This window comes from Pelophylax lessonae, assembly GCF_965119305.1.
Source record: "Pelophylax lessonae genome assembly, chromosome: 8".
Classification (NCBI taxonomy): domain Eukaryota; kingdom Metazoa; phylum Chordata; class Amphibia; order Anura; family Ranidae; genus Pelophylax; species Pelophylax lessonae.
In genome coordinates, this window is record NC_138775.1 from 214,624,697 (window position 1) to 214,638,544 (window position 13,848).

General features: G+C 42.4%; 1 protein-coding gene across 2 annotated transcripts in view; it reads right to left on the reverse strand.

Moving 5' to 3' along the window:
- Positions 1 to 5,131: 5,131 nt before the first annotated feature.
- The window catches only part of UAP1 (UDP-N-acetylglucosamine pyrophosphorylase 1), a 28,066-nt gene continuing 19,349 nt past the window's right edge, over positions 5,132 to 13,848 (reverse strand). The window contains exons 9-11 of one of the 2 annotated variants that reach the window (XM_082266137.1): positions 11,764 to 11,811; positions 10,132 to 10,198; positions 5,132 to 5,531 (exon numbers count right to left, since the gene is read on the reverse strand). In XM_082266137.1, coding sequence (XP_082122263.1) covers positions 5,439 to 5,531; positions 10,132 to 10,198; positions 11,764 to 11,811 — 208 coding nt within the window. In that variant the 3' untranslated portion in view covers positions 5,132 to 5,438. The remainder of the gene's footprint in view (positions 5,532 to 10,131; positions 10,199 to 11,763; positions 11,812 to 13,848) is intronic. The other variant, XM_082266138.1, reaches the window with a different exon arrangement.

Sequence of the window (13,848 nt, forward strand, 5' to 3'; positions counted from 1 at the left end):
GGTACAAATACTGTAGCTGCTGCCTTTTTAAGAAACCGGTTTTCCAACCAGTCCAGCACTTCATTGATCTTTGGCTCACCTGGTACCACCATCTTGGCTGTGGGAGCCAGCTGTGACTTCCTGCTGTTTCACAGCTGGATACCCACTGCACATGCATGAGAGCATGTTTTGATTTGGAAACTGGTCCTAGAGCCTCTGGGGACATGTTCCAAGAGGTTGCAGGTGGGGAGGTGGGGGGTAGCCCAAACTTCCATATGCAAGAAGTATCAGTTTTAAGTGAAGGTCCATTTTAGGTGATCTCCCCATTGGTGTCTCTAGACTCGGTTAGGTTTTCCAGAACCACAGTAAGTGCCAGCTCTCACCAAACTCCTGAGTTTGTGTCCCCATCTCCTGTACCCTGGGCTGAACTGTTAAAGGCGAGGTACACATTATCGGCGTGGGAACCAGATGTGGAGGTTCCCAGTAGAATGGGCTTAAGAATTTCTATAAACTTGGGTCTAGTCAATGGAGAACGTGATTGAGCTTTACAATTCCTTTCCATTCCATTCATTTCCATTTTGTTAAAATTACCAATTACTATTGCAGATAAATTGCAAAGACAAATTTGAAAGCATGACCAACTTCAAGCCTGTAAACTCATCATAATGCTTGCATTGGTGCAATAAGAGGCTATATAGATGATGATTTCCAAGCTGGGACTAGCACTGCACTCTTCTTTAATGGGTCCTGCATTGCTACAGTATTCTCCGTATTCATGCTAAAGAACTGATCAAACCTGATCTTTATTACATGGTTCAATGTTCCCTTTAAATTGCACGGGGGTATGTGTTTTGTAAAACTGTAATTGCCAAAAGAAAACATGTCATAGAATGCAGTCCTGCAGATTCATTCTGAATCATAGTGAGCGACACAGAAAGTAGGGTAAAGGTCTTTCAGATGGGGCCTGTGTAAGAGCATTTTAATCACATATGTTCCTGATTATATAGGGGGAGGGGTAGTATTGTAGTCTGAAGGAAAACCACAAATGGATGATCTACATTATACTCTCGTATGGAGGGCATGTAGAGCAAACGATTGAGAAATATACATTTCCACTATAGGTAGGGCTTCTCTCTTAAATACTTTAAAGCGATATTAAACACAAGAAATAAAATGATACATTGTGGTTTACCAATTCCTACATAATTTGTATGCATTTTTTTTCTTCTCTATTCTCACATGGTGATGCAGTCAGTAAGTCCTACGGTAGTTCACACTTCTGATGCCTTGCAGAAAGCATAGTCACGTGAAAAAACATTTTCTCTGATGTTCATCGACGGACACAGCTCCTGATTCCTCTTAACTATTGGTTATACTATCCACTTACAGGAGTAGGACACTGGAAAAAGCTTGACTACGCCTATGGGCAGTCCCAGGGGGTATACACCCATTCTCAGCTATAGGTACTCAGTTTTGTTACAAGCAGTGTCAGAAGAAATCCAACTCCACAGAGGGGTGGGTGCTGTGTCCATCAATGAACATCAGAGAAACAGATTTTACAGTAAGTCAAAAATCCCATTTTCTCTTTCGTTCATTGATGGACACAGCTCCTGATTCTTTTTAACTATTGGGATGTCCTAAAGCAGTGTTAAACATGAGGGGTGGAGGAAAAAAAAAAAAAAAATCCCACATGGAGCTCAACTATAAACAACTGGAGCTCACCTGAAAATGACCAGGTCCTCTAAGCAGCAGTCAGCAAAACCTTGCGGCCAAAAGAAGCATCCACTTCATAAAAACATTGTAAACGCGTGCACCGATGACCAGATGGACGCCTTGCAAACCTGCGTCACTGACGCTTGATGACAGAAGCCCATGAGACACTAAGCCCCTTAGTAGAGTTCTCCTTGACAGGGAAAGGAGGAACCTCACCCCTGATGCAATAGGCCTGAACCAACGTCTGTCTGATCCATCTGGAAATGGTCGCAGAAGAAGCAGACAACCCTTTGTGAGGTCCGTTTGTGAGCACAAAAATAGAGAGTCTGACTTCCTAAAGAGTCCGTAGCTGATAGGTACACCCTAATCACCCAGACCACATCCAAGGCATGCAAGGCAATTTTCTTTGGAAGACAGGGAAGACAACATAAGGTCTTCATTCAAATGACAGTGAGAGACCACCTTAGGAAGGAATGATGGACAGGGGCGAAGCACTACCTTATCCCTGTGAATCACCAATAAGGTGGACAGGATAACGCCGCCAGTTCCGACACCCTGCGCGTAGAGGTGATAGCCACCAATAAAGGCCACCTTCTGGGGCAGCGCAAGCAGGGAAACCTGAATATTTTCAAAAGGGAGGCTGCTGTACATCTGAAAGCACCACATTAAGATCCCAGGGCGGCAACGGAGCCCACACTGAAGGAACCAAAATGTCAGACACCCTGAAGAAAGGTACCCACCAGGGAGTATGAGGCCAAAGGTCTTTAGAAAAAGACCGCCAAAGCTGATACCTGGCCCTTCATGGTACTCAAGGCCAATTTCTGTTCAACCCCCCGTTGAGGGAAGGTTAAGATCTGATCCATTGAGAAGGAGTAAGAATGAACCCCAAGAGAGACTCACAACACGCAATGTACATCTTCCATGTACGATGGTAGATCTTCCTAGAAGTAGATTTTCTAGCTTTCAACAGCGTAGAAATCGCCGACTCGACCTTCATCCTTCAGCACCTGGCGTTCAACAGCCATGCCGTCCAAGGCAGAGACTGTAAAGCAGGATGAAAGATAGATCCTAGGGATAGCAGATCCTCCCTGAGAGGAAGTCCCCAAGAAGCATCAGTGACCAACCGTATCCGATCAGCGTACCAAGACCAGCGAGGTCAGTCTGAACGGAATCCCTTCTGCTTTGATCTTGCACAGGAGTCATGGCAGAAATGTGAGAGGGCTGGAACTAATCAGTCAGCCCACCTTAGAATGCCAGCTACCTATCGAGCCACCAGGACACTACTTGTGCCCCCTTGGTGATTGAAAGACCACGGCCGTGGCATTGTTCAAATTAATTTGTACCCAACACCACTAAACATGACTAGTCCAATGAGCCAAGGACTGATTGCCCAAACTTTCAGAACATTAAATCGGCAGTCCGGACTCTGCCTGAGTCCAGACCCCCTGAGCACTTCTGTGCTGAAGACACCTCCCCACCCAGACAGGCTGGCATCCTTGGTGACAACTGTCCAGTACAGGGGGGAGAAAGGATTTTCCCTGTCCAAGTGCCAGGGAACGAAGCCACCTCTAGAGACCGTGGGTCTTTGTCCCATTTCCCCAGAATCTCTTTAGCAGAGATCTCGTGTGGAACTGTGCAAACAGACCACCTCAAGGGTGGACAACATCAGGCCCAGCAGCCGCATACAAGCCCGGAGGAATGACCATCTGCTGAACAACAGAAGCTGAATTTCCTCCTGCAATGTCTGGAGTTTTTCCAGACGACGAAACACGCTGGCTGAGGCCGAGTCCAGAGTCAGACCCAGATAGTCCAATTTTCAATTTTGGTGGACAGAACCAAAAGCAGACTCCTGAAGGTTCAGAATCCAACCTCACAGAAACAAAATAAACAAAGACAGGAAAAAAATCCATTTAAAAAAGGAGGGGAAAAAAAGAAAAAAATCGCCAGGACCAGAGATCCCAGCAAGGAACTAGGTCTTTACTCCCTGACTAGGCAGGAAAAAAAAAAAAACTGAGTGCATATAGCTGAGAGTGGGTGTATACCCCTCTGGGACTGCCCATAGGTGTAGTCAAGCTTTTTCCTGCCTAGTGTCCTACTCCTGTAGGGGACAGTATAACCAATAGTTAAGAAGAATCAGGAGCTGTGTCAGGCAATGAACGAACGAGAGTGCATCCCCCCCCCCCCATACTGTCACCAGTCAATGATCACCACCACACCAGTTATATGATTACACTGTACTGCACAGGTGACAGTATGAAAAAAAAAAAAAAAAAAAAAAAAAAAGGTATATAATATATTTATATATACGCACGCACACACACACACACACACACACACACACACACACACACACACACACACACGTGTCTCATTTGTAAATTTGTTTCCACAATTCTCCAAAATATTGTGACAAATTTTCAAAAAAACTCGCTATGCCTTTTACTATATATACCTTGGACTGTCTACTTTACAAAAAGGGGTCATTTGGGGGATGTTCGTACTGTCCTGGTATTTTCAGGCCTCAAAAATTATAGGCCATCAGTACATTAGGATTGATTGTTTTTCATACATATATACCATAGTTTGTGGAATTCAACTTTCCTACACACTAAATAAATATACACGAATTTGGGTTATTTTCACCAAATGTAGCAGCATACATTTTGGCCTAAATTTTATTTTTTTTCCCTTCCTGTCTTTTTTTTTTTTGTTTATTTAGCAATGATTAAATACCACCAAAAAGAAAGCTATATTTGTTTGGAAAAAAAAAAAAAAAAAATGCCAACACGTTCATTTGGGTACAGTATTGCATGACTGCGCAGTAGCTAATCAAAGTATGACAGCGCTGAAAGCTGAAAATTGGCCTGGGCAGGAAGGGGGTGAAAGTGTCCGGTAATGAAGCAGTTAAGGACAAGACAGCTACTATTCTTAAATGGTGTAAGCTATATTTTTCTCAAGTTTTTCTTTAAAGCCTAAGGAAATTTCCCTATCTTTTCCCTATAGTCCTGAACCCTTGCATAATATGAATTAGGACTGATTTTTGCTTGGAAAGCCTTTACAACACCTTCTCTCCAGTATTTCTGAACTGGCATAGTTGAGTAACAGTGACAGCCTTCAGCACAAGAGTCCTTACACAGACTTGTATTGCAGAGGAACAGAGGGGTGTGTCAGACCATTAGTTAATGCTGATTACGGAGTGCACTAGGTCCAGCTCTGGTACCCATTTGACTGTGCAGCCGTATTCAGACACCTTGCGCAAATACTGTAACAGAAACAAAATGGAGGCAAGACTATAAAAAAAAATAGTTAACAGTACACCGATCCCAGCTGGGCTATATAGTAGTCAAGTATTCTCCTTGTATAATCCTGATTAAAAAATACAAAAGAATGGACATTAAAAAGTTTTATTTTATCTTTAAAGAAACTTCTGTTCACAAAAATTAGATACACAAAAAAAAAAAAAAAAAAAAAAAAAAGCATAAAAAGATCACAGTACCATTAAAATAAGTTGTAAATGTACAAGAGCGTGCTATGTACAAGTTTAAAAAAATAATTTTCCTTTCACACTAAGCCTGCTATAAATAAGTCCATCATCTCCCAAGATTTGGCATTAAAATGTAAGCTAAAATGTTCTGTAATGTCAGACTGAGCAGAAAGACCCAAAAGTATCATTTTTCAAGTACCGATAATTTTCCTTCATAGTCCCCCAACCATAAATATGTAGAACTGGAACATTTCTGGGGCTCCTAGAGGCCATTCCTCACCAGATGGTGAATACCGCTTTCATCTATTGTAAGAGGTGCATGGAACTCCTTGTTCTTCACATAAGGCTCCAATCCCTGATTGATAAAAAATAAAATTAATATGATAAAAAATAAAATTAATAAAATCAGAACTGTTCAGTGATCAAATCTGAGATGAATAGACCTACCATCAGACTGGTACTGAGAAATTTCTGAGAAAAGCAAAAATCCTCCCTTGCAGTAGTGCTACCCCAACACTACAGGGGGTTTAATGCTCATTTATATGTCTATGGTACTGGAGGAAGCACTCACCCTTACCTGATCCCCAGCAGCCTCCTTCCAGGCTGTAAGACCAGCACCCACAGCCTATTGCCCTTACAATGAAGCAGTCACATGTCCTCTGATGTCAGCAAGTACAAAACAAGACCCATAGCCTTGCATTGGATGTGAGGATGCCAAGTGACAGTCCACAAGCCAGAGTGTAAAAAAGAGGAGGAGGAGAAAGCCGATTGGTGTGGGAGCAGGGATCAGGTAAGTAAAAAGAAAGTATTTAACCTAAACCACTCCAAGGAAGGTTTTTTGATGTCCCCAGAGACATCTTACTTTCCAGACAGGACTGCAAGTTAGACAACATTAGGGCTGAACGATAGTCGATATGATATCGACTATCGTTCTGCGGGTGTGGGCGATATTCATATCGCCGAAGACACGATATTTACCATTAGGCAGGGAGAGGTCGGGACTCGGGGGGAGGAGGACTCACAGTGCTGGCAGCCGTCCCACATTCAGCGGTGAGCAGCGCGCCGTGAGCAGCTGCACAGCTAACCAATCACGCGTGCCTGCACATCTGATTGGTTCCCTGTGCCACTATTCACGTGATTGGTTTGCTGTGCCGCGCTCACCGCTCCGTCAAGAGAGCTAGCTCCAGGGCGGCAGAGGGAACGTGTGGGACAGATGTCATGTCGGGCTGTGTTTTTCTACCTCCTACCACAACTGTGAGTCCCGACTCTGCCTAATCCGTCTTCTGCATTCCACCCAGAGAAATATCACGATATACATCGTTGAAAACGAAATATCGCAATGTTCTTTTTCCCCCCAATATTGTGCAGCCCTAGACAACATCATACAAAAAAGTTTCCAATATGCGCTAAGCTGGCTGTATAATAAAGGAGTCTTCCACATGGGACGGACTACGCCAGGAGTCCACCTGCTCAGAGGGGAATCCGTCCACGGATGGCATGTCCACTCAGCTTATGCAGAGCAGACAGACACAGCCTGCTGTCCTCTATGGGCGGTCTGATGTAAAAACGGACCACCTGTCGGAGAACCAATCCCCCATCTGTCTGATTATTGGTGGATAGAGTTGGATGTCCGTTGACACCCGCCGCTCCACAGAGGGCAATAAATGGTCTGATTGGGTCTGCCTAAGAAAACCGACATGGGGACCCAATCAGTCCGTCCATATGAAAGGGGTCTTATGCAGGCCATACATGGGACGAATGTCAAAAAATTTTCCTTCAAAAATCAGAAATTTTGTGATCCGAAGGTGCCCCATTGATTTCAAAATTCAACCAGCCAAGCCTTCAATTTCATTTCTTTGCTACAGAAAATTTTCATGGTCAGGAAATCTTTTCTTTCCAGGTCACATCTCATGCGCATTTGTTTTTCAATTATATTTCTCGCACGATTTTCCCATCATTGGATTCGAAATTCCCAACATACCCGATCACTCAAATTCGCTGGCCGCATGAAACTCGGTCGTTGGTGCGGCTCACTAATGGTGCGAAATTTGAAATTTCTTAGTTTTGATTTTCAAAAGAGGCTTTCGGAATTAGACCCATGTATGGCCGGCTTTAGGCTTCAAAATCGAGCCAAAAGATGGCAGATTAACCCTTACGCCACACCTACTACAAAGGAAGGGTTAAAATAACAGAATAACCTAGATATTCACCGGGTCTACAGCTAGCAAGAAAACAAATACTAAACAGGATTATCCGCAACCCCCAAATACAAGAAGGTATAAAGAAGAACACCAAGGTAGATTACAAAATAGATATAAAATACATTAGAAGCTGCCTAACAACGAGTGTACCCATAGAAAAGGATTACGCTTGCTTTTCACACAGAATGAGTCACATGGCCCTCCTGTGTTTCTCAATATTTCCCTTCCCTTTAAAAAAAGATCTGACAACAGCAATCACTGACTCATCAAGAGTTCAGCCTCAAGTATCAGTAATATCAAAACATAGTTCAGTCGTCATCACACAATCATTCATTCATTGGAAACCAGGGATTGGGTAATATTTGTTGGTATTGCTGGTTACCAAGGTTTAGGGAGCAGTTTCCAGAGATTTGTGGGAGTTGAAATCTTTACACATCATAGCTAGACAGATGAGTGCAGACTAGGAGGAGCGCACATGGAAGAAATAAACTGTACAGGAGAATTATTAAATTAGAAAATTAAATTAAAGTAGAACTAAAAACGCCAAAAAAAAAAAAAAAAGTTTACGTTTTGGATATAGTGGAGGTGGGAGAAGGAGGGAGAGAGATTCATCCTCTATTACTCCTGTTTACCATTATCAATGAAAGTAAAACAAAATCCCAAATTTTGGGGTGTCCCCAGAAAAGTAATAGAGGGGAAATCCCAACTAGGGACCCAACAGGGACCGGGGGTGCCAAGAAATGTCCTTAATCTGTAGGGATTTCCTCTCACTTCCTGTTTGGCTATGGAACGGGAAGTGGAGAAAAATCTCTGCAATGGGACACAAATGGCAAAAAAAAAAAAAAAAAAGTCTGACGAGTGTTATAACACTCTTTTGCTCTATCCAATTCTTTCTCCCTGCCTCCACTGCAGTCACCATCACAGAAGAGTGGGAGGCAGAACAGTTCAGCATACAGAGAGTGAGGCCCAGCAGGAGTGGATGAAGGGCAGGGGTGGGAGCTGCCGGAACTAACTTGTCTTATTAAACATGCTAGCAATCACCAGCTTTTTAATCTGAAAAGGTAATTATGGCAGCTCCCGCCCTCCCTACGGTGCTGATCTGTACGCCCAAGTAAAGTAGAAAGGGCAGAGCTGTGATGTGCTAGCTGCGGGGGAAGGGGGGGGGCAGAGGACATCTCTGTTAAGGGGGGGGGGGGTTCAGAATACTGCTGTGGAAGTAACTGATGTGAATGGGGAGAGCAGAGGGCACCACTGAAGAGAGGTTCAGAATACTGCTTTGAGGGGGGGGGGGGGATTAGGATACGCAGGGGGACTGATGAGGACACTGATGCAAGAATGGAATTGTGAAATAAAAAAGGAGGGAGGCTGTGATAGCAAAGACCTGAGTAAATCACACAAACATGCGATTCGGACCTCTGCAGGAAGAAAAAGGACCTCTGAATTCTAATTCAGTACCCCTGCTCTCACCGAATACTCAGTGAAAGTAGATATGCAGGGGGACTGAGGACAGAGCTCATCCTGTGGTAACCAAAACCCCCCTGCTTTGTTCACAGCCGTTTGCCCATGCCAGCTAGACGTAGTACTGTGCAGGCATAAGGCAGCCACACAGAATTTTTTTGGGGCCCCTATAATATAATCTGCTTTCATGTACAGGTAGCCAATAAGTCAGAGCAGTCTTGTTCATGCCCAGCACTGCACCTACCCAGCTATAATGATAATTTCTACTCACAGTATATGTTACGCTGGGTAAGTGAGGCCTTTGCGCAAACTTTAAAAAGTTATCTATAGTACAATGATCGTTGCTGGCAGCTACAGCCGCCACCAGAGAAAGAAAGAAAGAAGGAAAGAAGGAAAGAAAGAAAGAAGGAAAGAAGGAAAGAAAGAAAGAAGGAAAGGAGGAAGAAGGAAAGAAAGAAAGAAAGAAAGGAGGAAGAAGGAAAGAAAGAAAGAAAGGAGGAAGAAGGAAAGAAAGAAGGAAAGGAGGAAGAAGGAAAGAAAGAAAGGAGGAAGAAGGAAAGAAAGAAAGAAAGGAGGAAGAAGGAAAGAAAGAAAGAAAGGAGGAAGAAGGAAAGAAAGAAAGAAAGGAGGAAGAAGGAAAGAAAGAAAGAAAGGAGGAAGAAGGAAAGAAAGAAAGAAAGGAGGAAGAAGGAAAGAAAGAAAGAAAGGAGGAAGAAGGAAAGAAAGAAGATCAAGATCAACAGGCTTGATAGACTTCAGCACAAGCAGCCTGCACATAAATGGATGGATAGTTGAATTTCGGTCTGTCTATGGCTGGTGTTAGCGTAGATGGGGCAATTGATTGAAAGAAAACCAATCAGTATGTGGGCTGAACAGGATAAAGTCAAACCTTTCTGTAGGCCTGTCATTCCATTTGTAGATAATCAAACCCACTGTACCCAAAAGCAATGTTTCAGTCACATGTGACATCCCTGCATGCATGCTCAGCAAACAAATACTTTCTTTAGTTAAATTAAGGTTTACCATAATATCGGTCTGGAAGATCTTACACAAGTGCATTGTGTATGTCATAGGGTAGCCTTAGGCTGGCCATACATTATACAATTTTCAGTACAATTTTCTTTAAATTTACCTTCAACTTTGTAGTACAAAGGCCTGCCTTATTGGATACAATTGAAAAGTGTTGTTTAGTTTTGACCTCCTATTATATGTTTTTTGGTAAATCTAACAGAAAATTGTACAAGAAAATTGAACATGTATGACCAGCCTTATTCGAGGCCGAGTTTTAGAACTTACCTCTCCAGAATAAGAAACAAGTGGAGAAATCTCACACTGAATGGGCACATCCCCAGCATCCTGCATGCTGAAATAGAAAGAAAAAGGCATATGAACAGGTAGTACACCTTTACATTGTGAGGACAATAATAGCCGACAGATAAAGTCTGTTCCTTGGCCAAGGTAAACAGTACACAGAACGAGAAGAGATAACCAGGCAAAGAAGAGTAAAGATCATGCAGATCTGCAGATTAGTAACCAAATTTTTCACTGAGAGAAGCCTGCAGAATAAAAACAGAACATATCAATCAGACTTCCAATTAGGAAGCAATTCAAATTTGTAATAGTCATCAAAGCAGTCACTCGGACTCTCTGGATCTGCACTGGTTCCATCAGTGAAGCTTCAAAGGAACTGTCACCTCAGTTAATAGACTGTTCTAATCTGTTTGTGGAGGGGAGAAGAGCCTGCAATAAATTTGCATAAAAAGTTCAATAAAATAGATCTGGCTACAACTAAAATTCTCCTTATCAACCCCTTCCCTGAGCAAATAGTCTATGTCTGGGTGCCTTTACGTGCATTGCTTCATAGGCTGGCGACACCTGGAAGGGGGTAAAAAATAGCAGGACAGGGGTCACTAGGGTAAGGGGCCATATGGAGGATTTAGTGTAAAAAAAAAAAAAGGTACCACTAGCCTTTAAAAGGGAACCTTTCATCAGAAAAACATGAAGGCTGCCAATGCTGATTGTGACATTGGCTGACCAACTGGGAATACGTTTATGGTACTAACCAAGAAATATGCAAACATCTCTGCCCTCCCCGATCTGCATACTTCTTTCAAGTATTAGGAGTGGGTCAGTCCGGCAATTAGCACTAGAGATGATCAATGGCAGCCCATGCATTTCTCTTATGAAAGGTTTACTTTAAAATGCTACATCAAATACTGCAAAAGAAGAATGAAAAATATAGTAGTGGTTTAAAACCCCAAAAGACTAATTAAATCATCATGAGCGCTAAGATTTTTTAGCTTATTTAAGAAAGCAAAGAGCGATTATGCAATAAGAACCACATTTTAAACTTGATCTACAAACCATACAACAGATTACACCATTCATTGTGATGGGCAAATCTGACAGATATGGGAAGTCAAGTCAAGGTCAGGCAGAAGCCAACTGCCTAAAAAAAATTGTGAAGGACACAGCAGAGAGGTTTAAGAACTGCATACACAATCCAATGTGCCTGCCAATTACCGCATCTCCATCTTTTCTGTACCATGTGTGGGAGAGTCCGCAGTGGCCCCACAGTCTTTGCTGGATGTCGGTTCCATTAAATGAAATGCTATTTTACAGGCAGTGGTTTCGGCACAAAGTGCTCTTTGCTTTAATAAATAATCCCAAGATCGTTCCCAGCTATATATTATAATAAATTTTACAAGTCACCTTTGTACGCAATCCCCAACATCTAACAGGAGGAAGTCATAAAATCTTTATTACTATTTGTAGGACATGCAGAAGTAATCAGAGTTCTGTGTATGTAAACGCCTTTGTGAAGAGTTATAGGAAAAAGACAGGAGGCCTTTTTAAAGTATGAATTCCCTCCACCATGAAGCAGAGACTCCGGTTAGTAGAGACCCTGCACCATGCACCCATAATTACGTGGTCTCAGTCTTGTCCTGCGCGATTCCATTCTCTTTTCTGGATTGGCTGTTTTAAAGATAAACAGGCGGTGAAAAGACTGCTCTACATCCTCTGTACCCAGCTTTGTATACAATAATCAAATGGAGCCCATCTGTCAAACATCTGATATTGTAAGGCAGGATCATGAACATTGCCAATACACATACTGATTATCTACAGAGGTCATAATCTTTGTCAATAAATCAGTCTGTGTAAGAGCTCCTTCACACCACATGCATTCCAGTGCTTTTTTTCTGCATCCAAAAACTCATAGAAAGTAGGTTACATGGTTTTCAATTGGCCACTACAGATTTTTAAGGAAGACATATTAGGTACTAAACAACCAGGATGCAATGCCAGATTTTAAAGCAAAAGTAAACCCATCAATTTAAAAGCTTCAAAAAACAATTACATTCCCAGCCAACTGTCAACATTGGTTGTGCTCTCAACCAAACCATCCAATGGCTGGTGTCATAACTGATCACATGTGCAGCATCATGGCAGTTCAAGATTAAACCGAGGCTAGGATGGCAGCTTCCTTGGCTGAAAACGTTAGGAGCGTTTACTCCCACTTCAAAAATAGAGCTGAAAGTAAAGCATTTTTTTTTTCCAATAGGTTATACCCCTCATCAGGTCTTTTTTTTTTTTGCCTCGTGTCCTATTGGGGAGATTTCCCTTCATTTCCAGACCCATAGCCATAACAGGAAGAGAGGTTCTAGTAGTTACCAGAACTAGTGTCTCCATTTGAAGGTTTTCCCTCTATTCCTCTTCTAGTGACCACTCAACATTTCATTTTTGTCTTTCGCTTCTACTTCTAATAAGAATGGCCACCAGGACTAATAGTGGGGGTTAAGCTTTCCCAATGGGAACACAGGCCCCACTATAAACCTGACTCATGGTCTAATCCTTCTCCACTCTATCTTTGAAAAAAAAAAAAATTGCCTTTAGTTATAATTTAATTAAGAGCTATATTTGGCACAAGTATACAGCCCCTGAAAGGATCCCTTGTTGCTCGAATTGTGTAGGTTGCCACCACTCCAACATCATCCATATCTGTCATGTTTGGTCAGCAACCTCAACCACCTCCTGTAAGAAATGACAAGCTCCCCATACACATTACAAACCGACCACCCATACTTGGGTTTACCAAAACTAAAAGGCTCAAGCACTGCGTAGCAGATGGATCCAAAAAGGGAAACTACAATCAAACTCACGTGTCTTGAGTTGTGATCTTGGTCTGGCAATGCATAATTAATATGGGACAACTCACCAAGTTATTTTAATTTATTTCAGTCAACAGATCTGGTAGTTGCAATCCATACCTCTAGTAATGATTTACCATTTATGTATCAAAAATGAAAATCCAAAGTTTGTGTGAATAAACAAAAGCTGAAAACTCCCATGAGCAGGGGGCATTTCTAATTCTAGGGCCTGGTTCACACTAGTGCACAGAATTGCATGACAAAGGAAATCCCCATTTTCAATGGTGTCCATTCACATCAATGCGACTCAGCAGGGAGAGATTTTGGGAAAAGGTTCCCGTGCTATTCTGGTGCAATTGCAGTGCAATTTTGGCCCCATAGAACATGGAGACCTTATCCCAGCAGCATTTGAGAAGCATCCAAGTAGTACTACATGCACAAATCACACTGAAAGTCGGATCAAAAATCAGATTGCAGAAGTAGGTGAACCTAGCCTTGAGGTGCCTGTTATACGTTTTGTAGCTTAAAGCTTGAAATTCCAAAAACGCAAGAAAAATCAGTTATTCTCTATGGAGATGGTTTACATCTCCACTACACGTCACCTGAAACTAAACAAGGTTCTGGAGCTTTTTTGTAGCTCAAAATCGGGCAGATTGGTGTCTTTTTTTAAAAGCATTTTTTGTTCCATAGAAATGCATGGAAACGCTTGATTTGAGAGTTCGAGCGTTTTAGTGCTTTCTGTTGCACGTTTTTTGAGCGTGTTTTTCTGCTAAAATGCAAAAATTTAATGTAAATGAAGAAAAATCTCAACCCTTATCCCCAATTCCCAACCCTAAGACCCCGTTCACACTGGGGCGACCTG